Source organism: Phyllostomus discolor, chromosome 1 (assembly GCF_004126475.2).
Source record: "Phyllostomus discolor isolate MPI-MPIP mPhyDis1 chromosome 1, mPhyDis1.pri.v3, whole genome shotgun sequence".
Classification (NCBI taxonomy): Eukaryota; Metazoa; Chordata; class Mammalia; order Chiroptera; family Phyllostomidae; genus Phyllostomus; species Phyllostomus discolor.
Window position 1 is genome coordinate 161075474 of NC_040903.2, and position 17385 is coordinate 161092858.

The 17385-nt window shown below is 40.6% G+C and overlaps 1 protein-coding gene and 1 pseudogene across 3 annotated transcripts in view; one reads left to right on the forward strand and one right to left on the reverse strand.

The window, feature by feature from the left end:
- CEP152 (centrosomal protein 152) overlaps positions 1-15963 on the reverse strand; it is a 90442-nt gene extending 74479 nt beyond the window's left edge. Inside the window, exons 1-2 of one of the 3 annotated variants that reach the window (XM_036033283.1) lie at positions 15832-15963; positions 10102-10195 (exon numbers count right to left, since the gene is read on the reverse strand). In XM_036033283.1, coding sequence (XP_035889176.1) covers positions 10102-10188 — 87 coding nt within the window. In that variant the 5' untranslated portion in view covers positions 10189-10195; positions 15832-15963. Of the gene's footprint in view, positions 1-10101; positions 10196-15400; positions 15685-15831 lie in introns of those variants that run through there. The other 2 variants (XM_036033273.1, XM_028507513.2) reach the window with 2 other exon arrangements.
- On the forward strand, positions 8689-9847 carry LOC118502121 (annotated as a pseudogene).
- Positions 15964-17385: the final 1422 nt, after the last annotated feature.

Consider the following 17385-nt stretch of genomic DNA (forward strand, 5'->3'; position numbering starts at 1 on the left):
AAGAAAGGTCTGAAAGGTATGCTCCAGTTGGTAACTTTGTTTTGGTGAGGTCAAATTTGGGAATGGAAATGAGGTGTGGGGGGCGGGGGCGGGGGGGGGGGGGGGGGGGGGGGGCGGGGGAGGCACACTTCCTCAGTCCCTTATGTATTTATGTTCACTGGATTCACTGGATGATGTTTTTAAACGGTTTTCTCAATCCATTTGGGTCTTTACAAATGAAACAAAAAAGAAAACAGTCTATTCAATGAAAAGTTATCTTCATCTCAAAATGTATCTGACACTACTATAAACAAGTCAGGCCTTGATTTATGCCGGGTAACTGAGAAATCACTCTGAGAGTTAGCAGTATCAGAGCAGAACCCAAAAGCACACAGAATAAGAAACACAGAAGAAACAACACTAAAAACAGTACATGTCAACAAATTAGTATGTGACATGTGCCCCAAGTGAAAGATAGCAAAGTGATTTTACAAACACTCAAAATATCTGAAGACAAAAATCATCTATGAGGTCTTTTTAAAAAGTCCAAACTGCTTTGTCTATAATTATGTATCGCTGCTTTAACAAAAAAGACCACCCCCACACATTATACAGGAAAAGAAAATAACAAAGTAAATCTTTCATACTTACATCAAGTAAGGACTCCTGTACAGAAAGAATATTTTCTTCTAAATCTTCAGTGAGGTTCAAGTACATAGCCTTATAATTCAGGGGAGCTTTGACAGGGACGTCTGAGCAGGACATTTTCCCCCTCACAAAGACATAAAAAGCTACACAACAATTAAGCAGCTCTTGTAGCTTTCTTTGTGACACCACAAATGTGTCACTGAAAAAGTATTAACAAAATCAGCATCTATAAAGATTGAGTATAAGCAATAAGTTCTTCTGAATGTTTCTGGATCCATAAGTAAATTATGAACCAGTAAATCATCCCTGTAGTCTTTAGTGCCTTATAAGTTATTTTTTATACATGCTAACATTTTAAATCATTTTGTTCACCTTTGAAAGCTTTCTCCTCCATGTTCTTTGGCATAACTGGGCCATATTCCTCGATTTCCATAACTTTCAGAGCAGAGAGAAGCTAAATGAGATAAGTCCTCCTAATGAGGAATTCAGGAACAAAATCCCACCCCCAAGGCTTCCATGTCCTGGGTTCAAGGTGTGCCCTCCTCTTTACCAGGTGGCCAGGGCCAGACACAGGCAGTGCCTGACCTTGGCCTGCAGGATAGTCCCGCCCTAGAGGTCCCAGAACCAACACACCTGGTGGGCAGCTTCAGGCAACACCAGAGCCCCACACAATTAGCACCACAGATGGCACACCCAAAGGGAGCCTCAGCAGGCACCAGAGCCCTGCTAAAGCAAACCCCACTCTGTGGCATTAGCCCTCCACAACAGCTTGTCTGCTACAGTCTCAGCCTCAAAGCCAGTCAGCCTGAGAGTCAATCAGACCCACTGATGTGCCGATGGCAATCAAGGCCCAAGTACAAAGGAAGGCACACACAATCAAAACACCGGCTTAGGGCACCCGGCTTGAGCAAACAGGGAGATGGCACCACTGGGCCCAACAGGACACCTAGGCCACTCTGTCAAGACTGGGAGATGTAGCAGCTCTACCTAATACACACAAACACACACAGGGAGGCAGCCAAAATGAGACAGAGAAACATGTCCCAAATTAAAGAACAGGAAAAAGGGGGAAAAAAAGAACTAAACAAAACGAAAACAAGCAATCTACCAGATGCAGAGTTCAAAACACTGATTATAATGATGCTGAATGAACTCAGAGAAAGAACAGATGATCTCAGTGAGAACTTTAACAAAGAGATAGGAAACAAAAGAACCAGTCAGAAATGAAGAATAAAATAACGGAAATGAAGAAAACATTAGGTGGAATCAACATCAGATGAGATGAAGCAGAGGCCTGAATCAGCGATTTGGAAGACTAAGTAGTAGGAAAGACCCAATCAGAACAGCCAAAAAAAAAAAAAAAAGAAAAAAAGAAGAAGCATCCAAAAAAATAAAGATAGTTAAGAGACCTCTAAAATAAACATCAAGTGTAACAACATTCTCATCATGGGGGTACCAGGAAAAGAGAGAAAGCTAGGGATTAAAAAACTATTTGAAGAAATAATAACGGAAAACTTCCCTAACCTGGCAAAGGAAATAAGCACACAAGTCCAGGAGGCAGAGTCCCAGACAATATGAACCTGGAGTGGCCCACACCAAGACACAGCATAGTTAAAATGCCAAAGTTTAGAGACAATGAGAAAATCTTAAAAGTAGCAAGAGAAAAGCAGTTACCTACAAGGGAGCTCCCACAAGACTGATTTCTCAACAGAAACTCTGCAGGCCAAAAGAGATTGGCCTGAAATATTCAAAGTGATGAAAAGCAAGGACCTAAAGCAAGATTCCTCTACTGAGCACGGCAATCATTTAGAGTCAAAGGAGAGATAACAAGCTTCCCAAACAAGAAAAACCTGAAGGAGTTCATCACTAACAAACCGGTATTACAAGAACTGTGAGAGAGACTTAAGAAAAAAATAAATAAATAATACGAATAAGAAAAAACACAAAGAAAAAATTCTCACTAAGTCATAATAAAAGCAGTGGATCAAAATTCTCATCAACAAAGGCAAACACATAATAGCAAACAGTAAAGCTAGTAGAAAGGTTAAAAGGCAAAAGGAGGAAGATCGTGTGTAATTACAACAGTAAATTTTGGGATCCATACACATGTACAAAAGAAGTAAAAAATAATGACAAAAACATACATGTGGAGAGGGTGTGTTAAAATGGTAGTGATTTTAGAATGTGTTTGAACTTAAACAGCCATCAACTTAAAATAGACTGCTATAAACATAGCTTGGTATATATGAAGCACATGGTACCCACAAATCAAAAATCTACAAGAGATATACAAGAAATAAAGATGAAGGAATTCAAACACAACACAACAGAAAATCATCAACATACAAAAGAACACGGCAAAAGAATAAGAAAGGAAAAAGAACTACAAAAACAATCAGAAAACAGTTAATAAAATGGCAGTAACTATTGGGATGGCCAAAAAGTTCGTATTTTTTCCCACAAAATAAAAGACATCTTTCATTTCACCAATAACTTTATATTGATTTGGATATTTTGAGTATGTTGGCTATCTCCTACATGGTAGAACATTGATTGTTCTCAATGCCTCGATTTGATCACTATCGACTGTCTTACCCAACTGTGGAGCATTGCTCAGCGAGTAATCTCCAGCATGAGACTTTGCTAACCACTTTTGACATATTCAATCAGTCACACCACCTCCATATACCGCACAAATCTTTCTTTTTGCATTTCAGTTGCATTTTTACCTTTCTTGAAATAATAAAAGCATAATATGCCTAAAATGTTGTGCATTTTCTTCCATCTTCAATATTAAAATAGCTATAGAAAAATTCACCAATTTTGATGTTTTTTAAATACATACTGATGTGACAGCTGTGACAATGCAATCTAACAAAATTATTTCAAATGAAGTTAAAGACAACTAAGCACTACTAGAATCATTGTATGGAAAAAAACAGACTTTTTCATCAACCCACTACATACCTATGTAAATGGATTAAATACTCCAATCAAAAGATGACTGGATAAAGAAGATGCAGTACATATATACAATGGACTATTATTTGACCATAAGAAAAGAATGAAATCTTACCATTTGAAACAACATGAATGGACCCTATAGAGTATTATGCTAAGTGAAATAAGCCAAAGCTGGGTGGTTGGGGACTGAGTAGAAAAGGTGAAGGGATTAAGTATTACAAATTGTCACTTACAAAACAGTCACGGGATGTAAAGTACAGCATAAGGAATATAGTCAATAATATCGTAATAATTGCATATGGTATCAGGCAGGTACAAGACTTACAGGGAATCACTTTGTAAGTTACATAAATGTCTAATCACTATGTTGTTCACCTGAACCTAATGAATAATGAATGTCAACTATAATAGAAAATTTGAAAATAAATACTTTAAGTGTGCCCTCCTCATATTCACTGTCAAAAGGATTTTGCTTTTGGTCATGGAAACTTGTGCATAAAACACAAAATTACCAGATCAACTTACGCATGTTACCAAATTAAAAACTTTAGAAATTATACAATTTCCTAAGTAAAGATCCACACAACTATCAAATACATCAAAAGGCAAAGATAACAATCCATATAAATGACAAGATTTAATTCCACTCATTACTTTCAAATTCATCAAACTGCTTTTTGGTTGCAAATGCAATCTTCTCAGTGGGATGTTATTGGGTATCAACTGAGTTTAATAACTGAAGAGACACCTTCCCTAGAAAAAAGATAATTTGCTATTGCTAAGGCTTCTACTGAAGTACGTTCTAAACCATTTGATAAAACCATCTCCCTTTACTACTTACACGATTCTTCCTTGAAAAGAAGGGAAAATAAGGACATTTTACTCAAAGAACTTCAGTAACAAAATACTTCAGAATAATCCATGTAGAACATCCAAAAAGTCTATGTGAAGGAGGAACATAAAGCAGAGAACACGAACCCTTCTGTTAGGATTTTCAACTTAAATTAACTAAACAGACTGTATTCAGAGACTAATCCTTGACATTCACGAAAGCAAGACTCCTCACATTACAAACGGTACAGGGCGTTGCGTCTCCCACAGGAGAGAAGCCGCAAAGGGCCCGCCAACAGTTGTGTGCCTTGTGAGCAGGTGACCTCCCAAGTATGCGGAGAAGATTTGGTATTTTCAAATATGAATTATTAAATAATGCTTTCACGGATACGCCCTCAGCAGAATCTTCATTTTAACCTAAAAGCCAAGTTAAAACATCTTCGAAAAGGCCCAGTATGGGACTGACAAAGGTCCAAATAACTTGGCAGCTGGAACTTTAGCTGCTGAATTACACTCTGGGAAGGATTAAGAAAAAATCCATTCCATTAGTTAAACTAAATTTTATAATGTCAGTGGGGAAGACCTTGTCTAGGTTGCCACATATCTGAAAAAGAAATATGGCAAAATCAGACAATATCGGCTGCACTGCAGATGACACAGAACAGAACTTTGGGCTTGGAAGTGGTGATGGGATTCCTCCAGGCCCCACCTCTCCCACCAGTCAGCAAACCCGGGCCCAGAGAAGGTCAGGGGCGGGCCCAAGGAAAATGAGTGACCGTCCCAGAGCCAACACCAGAGCCTGAATCTCTTCATTTCCACACCTATGTTCTTCCACAAGACATGTAGTCATCGCTGGAAGGTACTTATTTCCACCTGTCTGGATACAATCAATCTTCAGCCTGCCAGAGTTCAATGTTTTGTTCCCATTGTGACAGGCCCTGAAATAGACCTACATATTATGGGAAACATTCAAAGGCCTGATCTAGATAAAGAAACTGCTAAAGAAATACATCAGAAAAATATAATATGAATACTCAGCCATTTGTTTCTTTGATTTTCTTGGATGATGACAAGAAATTTCCATTAAACAAGTCAAATAATATACCCCTAAAATATAAACAAATACTAGCTTTACAACTCCCTCTAGTGGGGACATAATATCAAAATGTTTCCATAATTATATCAAACAAGACAGTAAAAAAAACCCCTTGAAAGAAAGGCTATGCAATGGAAACCTTATGTCTAAAATGCATAATTTTAAGCTCAGAGGAGCTTTATAATTTGATTAGAGTACCACCAACATAAAAACCACCAGGGACCTCAAAATTGGTATTGCCAAGTGCAAGTTTCTGTCTGCCATCTGCTACTTAAACTACCTACTTTTCTACTCAAGATTATTTTCCAGGTTTCAAATATAGCATCGCTAAATGAATCAGCATCAGCAAGTATTACCTTGATAGCACAGATCACTAAGTACTTCTGCCCCAAACCAGCAGCTCCAAAATACATGCATACATACATACATACATACATAATTTTATTATCTAGAACCAAGTGATAATCACAGAGCTACTTCCAGTGACACTGCAGAAAGTACCTGTACACTCCAGCCAGCTGGAGATCCCAAATGACAATCTACCTTAAGCTGTGGTTTTACCAATAACTTTAAAGTTTATAACAATCACTCCTACCACAATAACAACTATATTTCTATAATATCTGACAATGACATCCCAAAGCACAGTGACTTCAGGTGAGAAGTATTTTGTAAAATCACATTGTCACATTATGAATGAGCTAATAAAAGAACTTTTCAATTCTTCTCTGAGCCAGCTTTACAAGTAAAAGTTGCCCTAAAATACTTTGGGTGAGGTCTACTTAGTAGCAAGAAAGATCATTATATCAGTAGTTCTCAGATAGTAGAGCAAGAAAGTGATGCACTCCAGTGAGTGGTAAGGTATACAAATACTGACAAACATGATACCATATCCCCACTCCCCTGCACCCCAATCTGTTGTGTTTGTTTACTGTGGGTTATGCACTTCTCTGTGATGCCTTGGCCCACATTAGCCACACTTGTACCAAGATATCATTTAGAACTGTAACAATTTAGAAATGATGACAGTGCCTTACTTTCCTGCAAAATTCTTGGAGCTTTTAAAAAAAAAATATATGGGTCTATTCATGGTGGGCTGTGGATTGAGATTCTACTGGTCTATATGTTAAATCTCTGAATATTAAAATCACTTTGCTAAATCCTTTGTTTTTCTGAAGAATACATGCATTTTCTTCATTTGCTCTTTAATGAAAACAATGGAGGGAATAGAAATGGGAAAGGCAAGATGACGATCATAGAGCCGCTACTTAGGATGGCACGGAAGTCGGAATTTGACTCTTGGCTTACTCACTCACTTATGGGAAAGTGCAAATAAAATCCCAACTGACCCCAAAGCACCAAAATTAAAACTCCGCTCGGTAAAGCATATTGTATTAGCAACTGACCATTCATACCAGAAGGTCAAGATCAAGATTATTCTGCCATTTGTAAGAGAGGATCTCAAACGCCTCAGCAAGGTAAGCTCTGAGTCAGACAGGGCCTGCTTGGCCAGCCAGACAGCACAGCCTCAGGTACCCGCATTCCTCCTACACCTGTGAACCCAATACAAAGTGATTCACCACATGAAGAAAACCACACACATTCACCCACTGCTAACACAACCCAGCTGGCAATCGCAAAGCTACCAACCAGGCAGGCAAGGAGAGAACACTCTTTTCTCTAACCTCTCAGGGCTATGAAGTAACTAGTCTATTGTAGGGCCAGGGAGTGAGGAGGTTTGAAAAGGCTTTTGGATGTGCAAACAAACTCAGGTTTGATCAGCCACTTCATGGTTTTAACCTACAGTGACAAAATACATACACAGCTGGACTTCTAGGAATAATTCTGAATGTCGCTGAAAATCTAAAATTCCCTAAACCCTGATCTTACTTCATCCCTTGCAGTAATGAACAAAAAAGTAAAACTACTTTTTATTCGCATGAAACTCTTTTTATTAACGTGAATCACGACCAGCAGGATAGAGTCAGGGCATCTACACGCTCTCCTCTCCCACTCTGCTGGAAACACTTGTTCCCAGGCGCGTCACCTCCTCAGCACTCCTTCCCTCTGGAAAATCTCTACCCCTGTGTATTATCTATCAAGACATGATCCCAGTGGCTATTTCCTATATTATCTAGAATAAGTTCCTTCCTTAACTAATACCCCTTTAAACCTTTCACCACACATCATACTTGGCAGTAAGTTCTCTCTAATACCCTTCCCATCTCTCTAATATCTTTTCCAATGAAAAAAATCACCTATTTTTTCTCCTTCCTTAAAGTCTACTATAGTAATTACTTAAACTGATCCTCCTAGAGAATCCCAGTAGCTAAATTCCGGCCAGCTATCCAAAGCCATCAAGATCATGAAAACCTCATGCTATGAGTTGACAAAGTAACAGAAAGTCCTCGTCCCCATCCTTGCCACACAATGGTTGTGAAGGGCCCTGTCAAAATCCAAAAACCCTGACCGGGGTGATGAACTCCAAAGCCCTCAGAGACCTGGCAGAGAGTTTACGAGAACAAAGCTGGCACATCTAAAAGCAAAGCCCATGTCTGTGTGAGACGTAGGGACTGCAGACAGCTGGGAGGGCGGGGGGGGGGGGGGGGGGGGGGGGGGGTTGCCGCTGTTTCACTCCGGCTCTCCTGCTGCATTGTGCAGACACAGGCCACATGTGGCCAGGGCTTAGAACATCTGAAGACAAGCCAGAAACTCTGAATTGTTCTAAGAAATTTTCCTATCTTTAAATATAGATTCTGTATTTTAAATACATTATGCAACCAAATAATACATGTCTATGGATAAAATCCACTGAGCTGCCAGTTTTCTATCTCTGCCCTAACTCTACTTCCAGCCACATGGGCAACTTACTCTTTATTCCTGGCTTTCTGTTAACACTAATGGTCTACCAGAACTATTAAAAAGGATTATGTTAGCCCTGGACAGTGTGGCTCCATTGGTTGGAGCGTTGACCTGTCCTGTACACCAAAAGGCTGCAGGTTCCATCCCTGGTAAGGGCACACACCTAAGTTGTGGGTTCAATCCCCAGTCAGGAAATGTTAAGGGAGGCAACTGATCGATGTTGCAACCGATCTACGTTTCTCTCACATCAATGTCTGTCTCTTTCATTCTCTCTCTCTCTCTCTCTAATCAATAATCATATCCTCGGGTGCAGATTTAAAAAAGACTCTCCACTGGCTTCCCCTGCTCCTAGAACACACTAAGAACATCCTGCCGTGACCAAGATCTGGCCCAGCTCACTTTGCTCTATCTCCACTGCTCGGCCCTTCTCACACAGTCCCAAATACCACAGTCTCCGACTGTTCTGCAGACCTACAGGGTCTCTTCCCGACTTCCGGGCTTTATACTTGTTGGTCTAGAACATTCTTCCTCAGGCTTCTACAAGGCTCCTCCTCCTTCTCAGGAGTCAAGTTTCAGCTCAAACATTACCTCCTTCAAGAGCCCTTCCCTCACCAGTTCCCTACCAGTTGCTTTGACATAACCCTATTTTGTTCCCCTATCATTATTCAGTGCTAAGTTATCACTCCCTCAAGTGACTTCATTCATTCGTTTACTTATTTATAGTCTGCCTCCACTAAGATGTAAGCTGCCTGAAGCAAAGAACCTTGCCACACTTGGCCTAGACAATGTTCCAAGCAACTAGAATCTAGGCATCTGCCTCCAAGGCCAGCCATTACCTCCTAAATGAAATACCGTAGAGAGATTCTGTGGCAGTCACCAAGCAGATCGGACTCCTCTCATTTGTGCGCCTCCCTTGGCTTCCTCATGTCTTCCTTAACCATGTCTGATAAACCCGATGTGGCCAAGATTGAGAAATTCGTTGTCAAAATTGAAGAAGAAGACAGAAGCACAAGAGAAAAATCCGCTGCCTTCCAAAGAAACGACTGAACAGGAGAAGCAAGCAGGCGAACCATAATGAGGCCCACACCGCCAATCTGCACTGTACATTCATTCCACAAGCATTGCCTTCTTATTTTACTTCTTTTAGCTGCTTAACTTTGTAAGCTGCAAAAAGGATGGATCAGTTTGAATGACTGTGCTGCCCCTTTTCACATCAAAACTGACAGTGAAGGCCGCACCTGCCACTCCTATCTGCCTCTCTGGCTGGCAGGGAAGGAACAGAATTTGCTTGTTGGTGAAGGAAGAGGCTGGGTGGGAGAGAGTGAAACCTCGAGTAAAAACCAAGCTGGTCCAAAGTGTCCTGCAGGTTGTAAAATTCAGTTTAATCAGAGTGCCATTTTTTTTGTTAAAATGATTTTAATTACTGGAATGTATAATTTTTTAAATGTGCAAATAAAAAGTTTTAAAACCTGAAAAAAAAAAAGAAATACCATAAAGAATCTAACCACTTATCTAGGGGCATCCTTTAAGGTTGTGATTTATTCTTGTTTCCAAAAAGGAAGCATTCTGCTCATCTACCTTTTAGAATTGCACATACCGGTTAGATTTCAGGAATTAAAAAAATTATAAATTCCTTCAAAATGACAAAAGAAGACATAATTTTGACCAAGAAATAAAACTGTTTAAGGTTGGGTTTATAGTCTTCTTTCTGAGCAACTTACCTCTTTCTCCCTTTCATAATCTTCCTTGTCGTATTCTTCATCTTCGTTTTGAGTCTGCAGTGCCACACTGCCAAAGTCTAGTGACATGGTCCTCCTGCAGAACGAGAAAGACGTTGTTTCGCAATATACCCCCAAATCTCACCAGCCAATCTCTCTGTACAAGGGATGCCACACACAGAGACAACAGCAGCCAGGGAGAAGACATATGCAACTCATGGACGACAAACGGTTAGTACTCCAGACACAAAGTGGGTTCTTACAAATTAATTGTGGTTCCCAGAAAATAGCTATATGACAGCAATTCATAGAAAGACATGCAAAAACCAGTAAACTGATGACTAGACCTTCCCAGTGTTCTGGAAAATATAACTCAAAACAGTAGAACTTTTGTCCAGAGAAAAAATAATAAACTAGAAATGTGCCAAAACATAAAAATTTTAAAAATATACTCAAAGTTTCCAATTTTATATGTTCGATAGGGCACAGGTAGCATCCTCCACAACTGGCTTCCACCTTTGACTGTCACAAACCCAAGCCTCACGTGTTACAACAGGTGAGCCACTAAGCCCGAGTGCACGACTGCCACCCAATACCACGTACAGTCCGGCAGCCTGCGTGTAGCACGCAATGAAAACAAAAGCGGTAAATGTCCTGCTCTTAAATTTGATAAAATCAGGTTCCAGAGGGAAAAAACACTCCAGAAAAACAGAAGCGAGGACTATGAAGTGGTACCACTGCGAGGTTCCAATTCCAAAAGCAACAGCAAGCGGCTCCCTGGAGAAGGGTAACTGCTGTGGCAGAAGCAGCAGCAGGAAATGGGTTTTCAAGCACTTACCGTCAAAAGGCTGCTGATGATTTGAATTACACTTAGGGATCCTGACACGACACAGAAACTACTACTGAGAATTTCAAAGCTCCGAACAATCCTGACAAAATCGGAAACAGGTGTCGTCAATTTCCCTGTGGCTGCCCCCCACTCAGCCCTGCTCCTGCGTGCCAGGGGCACACACTGTGATGTGAGCACGAGCCACAGCTTCGCTACACTTTTCAGGCTGGAAAATGTCATTAAACTGGAAGTGAAATAAGGAATACAGGCCCAGCCATCCAAAAGCATTTCGCCATGAAGAACTCAACTCCCTTGTGTTAACAGTTGAGAACTGTGACCACAAACTTTTCTACAAGCCAGTAAGTAGCTCTATAGAAAAAGATATTCCACTTCCTCAGATCCAAGGTACCCCTGCTTGTATGACACTTCCATTTGTACCCCCAAAAAAGAGATGTGGCCAATTAAATCATGACGCACCATTAACTTTAAAACGCAACCTGACTTTGTAGATGTTAAAAATGTGAAAAGAAAATGTGCACTTAGAGTAGGTGAAATATGGTGTTACAGATTTACATAAATACTACTCTCAATGCTAAAATCCCCATATGTCGAGTTTGTTTTTCCAGGACTGAATTATGTGCCTTGGCCAGACTCCAATTTGCGGTCCACCTTTTCTACCCCTCCCTCTCCGATCCCTGCACCTGCCCATCCCTTTCAACTCTACCATCTAAACTCACATCCACTGTGAACCCTTCCAGCCAGCCTCTGCTTCTCACACCAGACATGCTCCTAGCTCTTCCTGTGCCAGAGCTATAAGGAGGAAGGAAGATGAGCACGCTTTCACTGAGAGGGAAATACATTAGGTTTGGGGAACCTAAACCTTGTCTGCACCCTGCAGCTGGGTGACCCCCTGCAAACCCATACCTGCATGAGGAGATCTGAATATGGTCAAGAGTCTAAAATGTAGCCGAATGGGGGGGGGGGGGGGGGGGTGTGAAACACACAGCTCCTGTTCCGTGTTTCCACTACTGCAACTGAACATCACGTCTACAGAATCTATAGATAATGAAAATACTAGTCCACTTAAATCCTGGCTCCTTAAAAGAAATGAGAGTAAGCTAGACCTTAAAGACATCCCTAAAGTCTCCAGGCCTAAATAATCTTTCATGCTTTTCACTCTTATAGTACTCTCCACATCTTCCTGCATTTTATAATTAAAGCCAGAAGATGAAATTTGGGTTAATTTCTCCTTTATTAGGTAAAAGAAAGGAAGGTTTTTTTTAATTTCTCACTAACCTTCCACTAATCTGTTAAATGTTGAAAAAGAGTATTAAGGTTTACAAGAGCCCATGTTTTCTCAGATAGAGAATAATGAATTCTACAAGGTATTTTTATTTTTAAGTGAAGAGAATGTAAAAGACCAAAGCGTATCTTTTTTTGAATGACATTTTAAATTCATACCATGTCATTAAAGAAGAAATCTGAAAAATATCTGGAAAGGCCAAAACCTCTCTCCATTGGGGAAGAAAAGACAGGAACAAGTTTTCCTTCTGAAAAGTGCAAACTACCAGAGACTTTAGGGAACTATTTTAGGCATAAAGGTGAATTTGATAAACACACTGCAGTTAGGGGAAAAGACTAAGAAGATAATGACTATTTTAATTACAATTTAAAGTAAAAGCTAATGTGTTTCTTCAACTCATTAATCAGTACTAATGGCCACTACTATCAGAGACTTTAATATTCGGAACAATAAGAAATCACTTTAGAAAAAAAAAAAATAGCAAGACAGTAAACCCAGAAGCCATAAAGGAAAAACTTGATAGAAACTTAATCACAAAAAATTTTGTATATGGCAAAAGATATCATTATTAATAAGTTAAAATTATGTATGAAAAAATACATCACTAACAAAGTCAAAAGATTAACAATAATAATGAGAAAAATATTTGCAAAATATATGATAAAGACCCAATATACAGTTCTCACAAAGAAGATAAAAAATTTAAAAATACACAACTGACAATTTCATTTAAAAAAAAGAAAAAAAGAAACGTGCCCCTGGCTAGTGTGGCTCAGTGGATTAAGCATGGGCCTGGGAACCAAAGGGTCACTGATTTGATTCCCAGTCAGCGCACATGGCTCGGTTGCAGGCCAGGTCCCCAGTAAGGGGTGTACAAGAGGCAACCACACATTGCTGTTTCTCTCCCTCTCTTTCTCCTTCCCTTTCTCTCTTTCCTAAAATAAATAAAATCTTTTAAAAAAGATATTTTAAAAAGAAACATAAATGCACAATTGACAAGATGCTTATAGTCAAGAAGAATTCAAAGTCATTTATACAATGAAATATGATTTTCATATAAATTGAAAACAAAAAAAAATTTGGTAACATCTATGATGGCTCCTTTGTAGGAAACAGACATCCTCATGAATTGTTGGTGAAAGTGTCAACTGTGAAAATCATCTTGAGCCCTGGATGCTCTGGCTCAGTGGACTGAGTGACAGCATGAGAACTGAAAGGTCACTAGTTTAATTCCCAGTCAGGGCACATGCCTGGGTTGCAGGCCAGGTCCCCAGCTAGGGGCGTGCAAGAGACAACCAACTGATGTTTCTCTCCTTCTCTTTCTCCCTCCCTTCCCCTTTCTCTAAAAAATATAACAAAATCTTTAAAATTTTTTTAAAAGAAAATCATCTTGAAAATTATTATTAATATACTGGAAAAGAACATTTGCCCTAGTAACATACTTTTGAATAAATTTGATAGTACTATGCCACTGATAAAAAGCAAATATTTCTATATTTATTGAATTTTTTAAAAAATCATGATGCAAAATAAGTGTACAGTATGCTTTTTTTAATAGTAAGCTAGTTAATAATTTTTCCCAGGTAGATAACTTTTCTGAATCTATTAACAAGACTTAGAGTTAAAGTTGAGAGTTAGAGTTATATTCTTTCCTTTTGTGACACTCAGGTAGGAAGGACTCAGGCTCAGCAGTCACTTCGTTGTCCCTGGTTATGCTGTCTCATGGCCCTCCCTGCCATGAGAAGGAAGACCAGTGGGTGTTTAGTTGGACAAAACATTAAAAAGCAAAAGTAATATTGTTTTTGCCTCATCTGACAGCCTACAAGCACTCTAAAGGCAGAAATTAAATGTATCTACCCCACCCTTTGGACATGGTAGGCACGAATATTTGTTGAATGAATGTAATACATTCATGTTGCCCTATATTGATTCATTGTTTCAATAAATTACTGAGCACCTACTGTGTGTCAGGTTGTTTCCTACATATATCTAAGACATGGTACTAGCCATGGGGAGGTAACAGTCCCTCAGGGAAACAATGATAACAATGATATAAATTAATAGTTACAGTGATACATTGTAGTAAATTCTATAATAAAGTACCAAAGCAAATATTAACTTTGCCTAAGAAGAAAAGACCGCTGAGAGAAGTTTCACAGAAAGAAAAAGACTTGATTAGAGATAGATTTTCAAGGACACAATACTGCTGAAAGTGGTTAAGACTAACAGAACTCACTCAGACAACCTGGGCTTAATTCTGGCTTTTATTTATCAGCCATGCAAACTGTTTAGAGCAAACTGTTTTCGTTTCTTCATTAGTAAAATGAGGATAAAAATGGTACCCACCTCAAAGATTGGTTATGAGGATTCACAAGATAATACATACAGATTGCAATCAATACATTTTAGTTGTTATTATCATATTATTACTGATGAATAAGAGTCATCCTGCTACAGAAGAGGTTCAAGAAACAAAGGGTATTCAGCACATCTGAGAAAAGGTGAAGGTTCGGCCGGTGGGAAACTTTCAAATAACACCACCGCTGCTGAGATAAAAATGCCACATTCTTCAAGATGCTCTTCCTATCCAGTTCCCCCTGAAATTAGTCCCTCTTTTGCACTTTTGGTCTGTTTTTCTTATGCGTTTCTTATGGCTTCAATTCCAGCCATAAGATTCCAAGGCAATTATTTGAATGCATTCACATATCTGGGGAGTGAATGTAAATTGTCACACATTGTGAAGGATATGACGAAATTCAGTTTAAATCACACTGGAGTTCATGACCATAAGATACAAAAGGTTAAGTGCCACAAAAAGGATTTGTAAGAGCTCTGAGAGTTAGTAAATTCTACTTATTTGCTTACATGCTAGCTTCTCTCCTAGAATGGAAACAGCCACCAGCCTCACCAGCCTGTTTGAGACTTGCATTACCAGGTTTAGGAAGCCTATTCCTTCTTTCAACAATTATTTACCTAGCACTGTTCAAGATGACAAAGTTTAACAGGACTTGGTGGAAGGAAAGAAAATAACCATACATACAAATGATGACAATAATCTGTGATCAGTGCTAATGACAGCAGCTTGGACAAGTCAATTCAGAGATCTCAGAGGGTGCAGCGAGCAGGCAACCACGGGCTGAACGAAAGGCTAGATCAATCAATGGTCTTACCCAGGAACTCCGTTTGGCGTCAGCTACGGCCCAACAAGTAGGTACCGCGACACCGAAGCTGCACAGAGCCTGGGATGCCGAGGATTGCTGGTTTTGGCTGCCAGCGTCACATGCACTCGGTCAACACACGTGTACAAAACACCCACTGTGAGCCAGGCGCGGCGCCAGGGTGACCACGGAGGGGATCCCCAGGGTAGCGTCTGAGGGTCACCCCAGGAGCCTACAAGATGAGAAGAGGGCCTCCGAGACGTCACTGCTCAGCAGAATGACACTTCAAAGTCAAAGGCTGAGCCTCGCAACCCGCGAGCAACCCACCACCGCGGGATTTGGGGAGGGGGCGGGTCAGTCCTCCCGGAAGCCTCGCCACAACCCAGAGAACCCTGCACCCCCTCTAACCCCACCCCCAAGCCCCGTGGCGAAGCAAAACTCACCGGAGGCCGCAGACGCTGCCACCGCGGGGAAACCCTAGCCCCGGCCGATGTCCAAGTTCCAGCAAAGCCCCTTACCCGGGATCTATCGGCTAGCTCCTTCCTAGTCACAACCTAACTCGGAGCCCTGAAGTTACTGAGGAGCACCTGCCTCCTTCAATCGTCCACTAGAGGTTTTCCTGGTGGGCGGGACCATGTTGGGGCGGGGAGGGACTTGGAGGCGAAAGTCCCCGCCTCGCTCAAGCTTGGTTGAGAAGTCCGCCTGCAGTTGCAAATGTAAGGCTGTTTAAAAGCGGGCGCCAGAGGTGGCGGGAAACTCCTCCAGTGCGCCCATTGGTGGATTTGTAAGCCAATTACAAAAGAATTGACTCTGGGAAAGGAGGGTTTATCGGTTGCCTAGAGACGCCCAAGCACTTTGCCTCCAGTTTTTCGCTAGGATGAACAGGCCTTGCCGGGGTCCCTTGTCCCTTCCCTCACTACCTAATGCTGGAGACTGGTGCGGTGACTCTTCCCCACCCCACCCCACGCTTGCCACTCCTAAAGTCCAGCACACAGAACTCCTCACTTCCCCATAAAACCTTTACCTTGGAGTTTGCCCTTCTGATTCTCCAAAGTGCCTGCCTCCCCATCACCCAAACGGCTTAATTGTCTTTTGTTTTATTTACTTCGCCTTCCTGCTTACTAGGTCCCACCTTGTTGGAACTTGTGTTTACAACTGCATCCGCAAAATACTGTGCTTCGTTTTAACATTTAGCAAGATAACATTTACTAAGTGTCCAGACCTTGACACCCTTGTCCTACTACCTACGTATATTACCTCAACATCCCATCGCTGTGATAACCTCACTGGCCCCTGTAACTCCATCCACTAGCTTAATTAAGGCACTTTATCTGTAGTGATAGAGTGAGTGAAATCACTGGCTGAGCTGCTTAAGGTTCCCAGAATGTTTTTGTTTGGCTCCAACTATTTCTTGACCTGCCTTACTTCTCCACCTATTCTGTCTTCAAGATAGATGAGCTCCTCCTTGTAACCTTTTATAATGTACCTCCCTTCCCTGGCAGAAATGATATTTCCCACCTCTGTACATAGTGTGCATATCTTATTACAGTTCTTATATCTACTTTAATTAGTTGTTGCATGTCTGTTTTACTCAGTCCAATGTTAATATCTTGAAGTACTTAACTTTGCTTCTTGGACATCCAGCATACTTCATAGCCCCTGCTAGGCACTCAAAACAAATTTGTGAAACGAGTAAATGAATGAACAAACAAACAATGACTTTTTGTGCCACAAAAAGCAAATAAAGGCATTCAGGTAAATGGCAGTTGTTGAAATCTGAGCCAAGGTATCTGGTAGTAAGAACTAGGCTGAGGGACTTTTTATGTCTCATTGAAGTCCATCAGCAAACTGTGTGTAACGTCCGTGCTGAAGGGTAAGGTGGAATGCTATGGCAAGAATGTGGAATGATCCCTGCCCAGCACAACGTTCCTCAGAGAGAAGAAAGATGGAAGGAAGAAAAGCACATGAGGAAGCAGTGTTTGCAATTTTAGAACTGG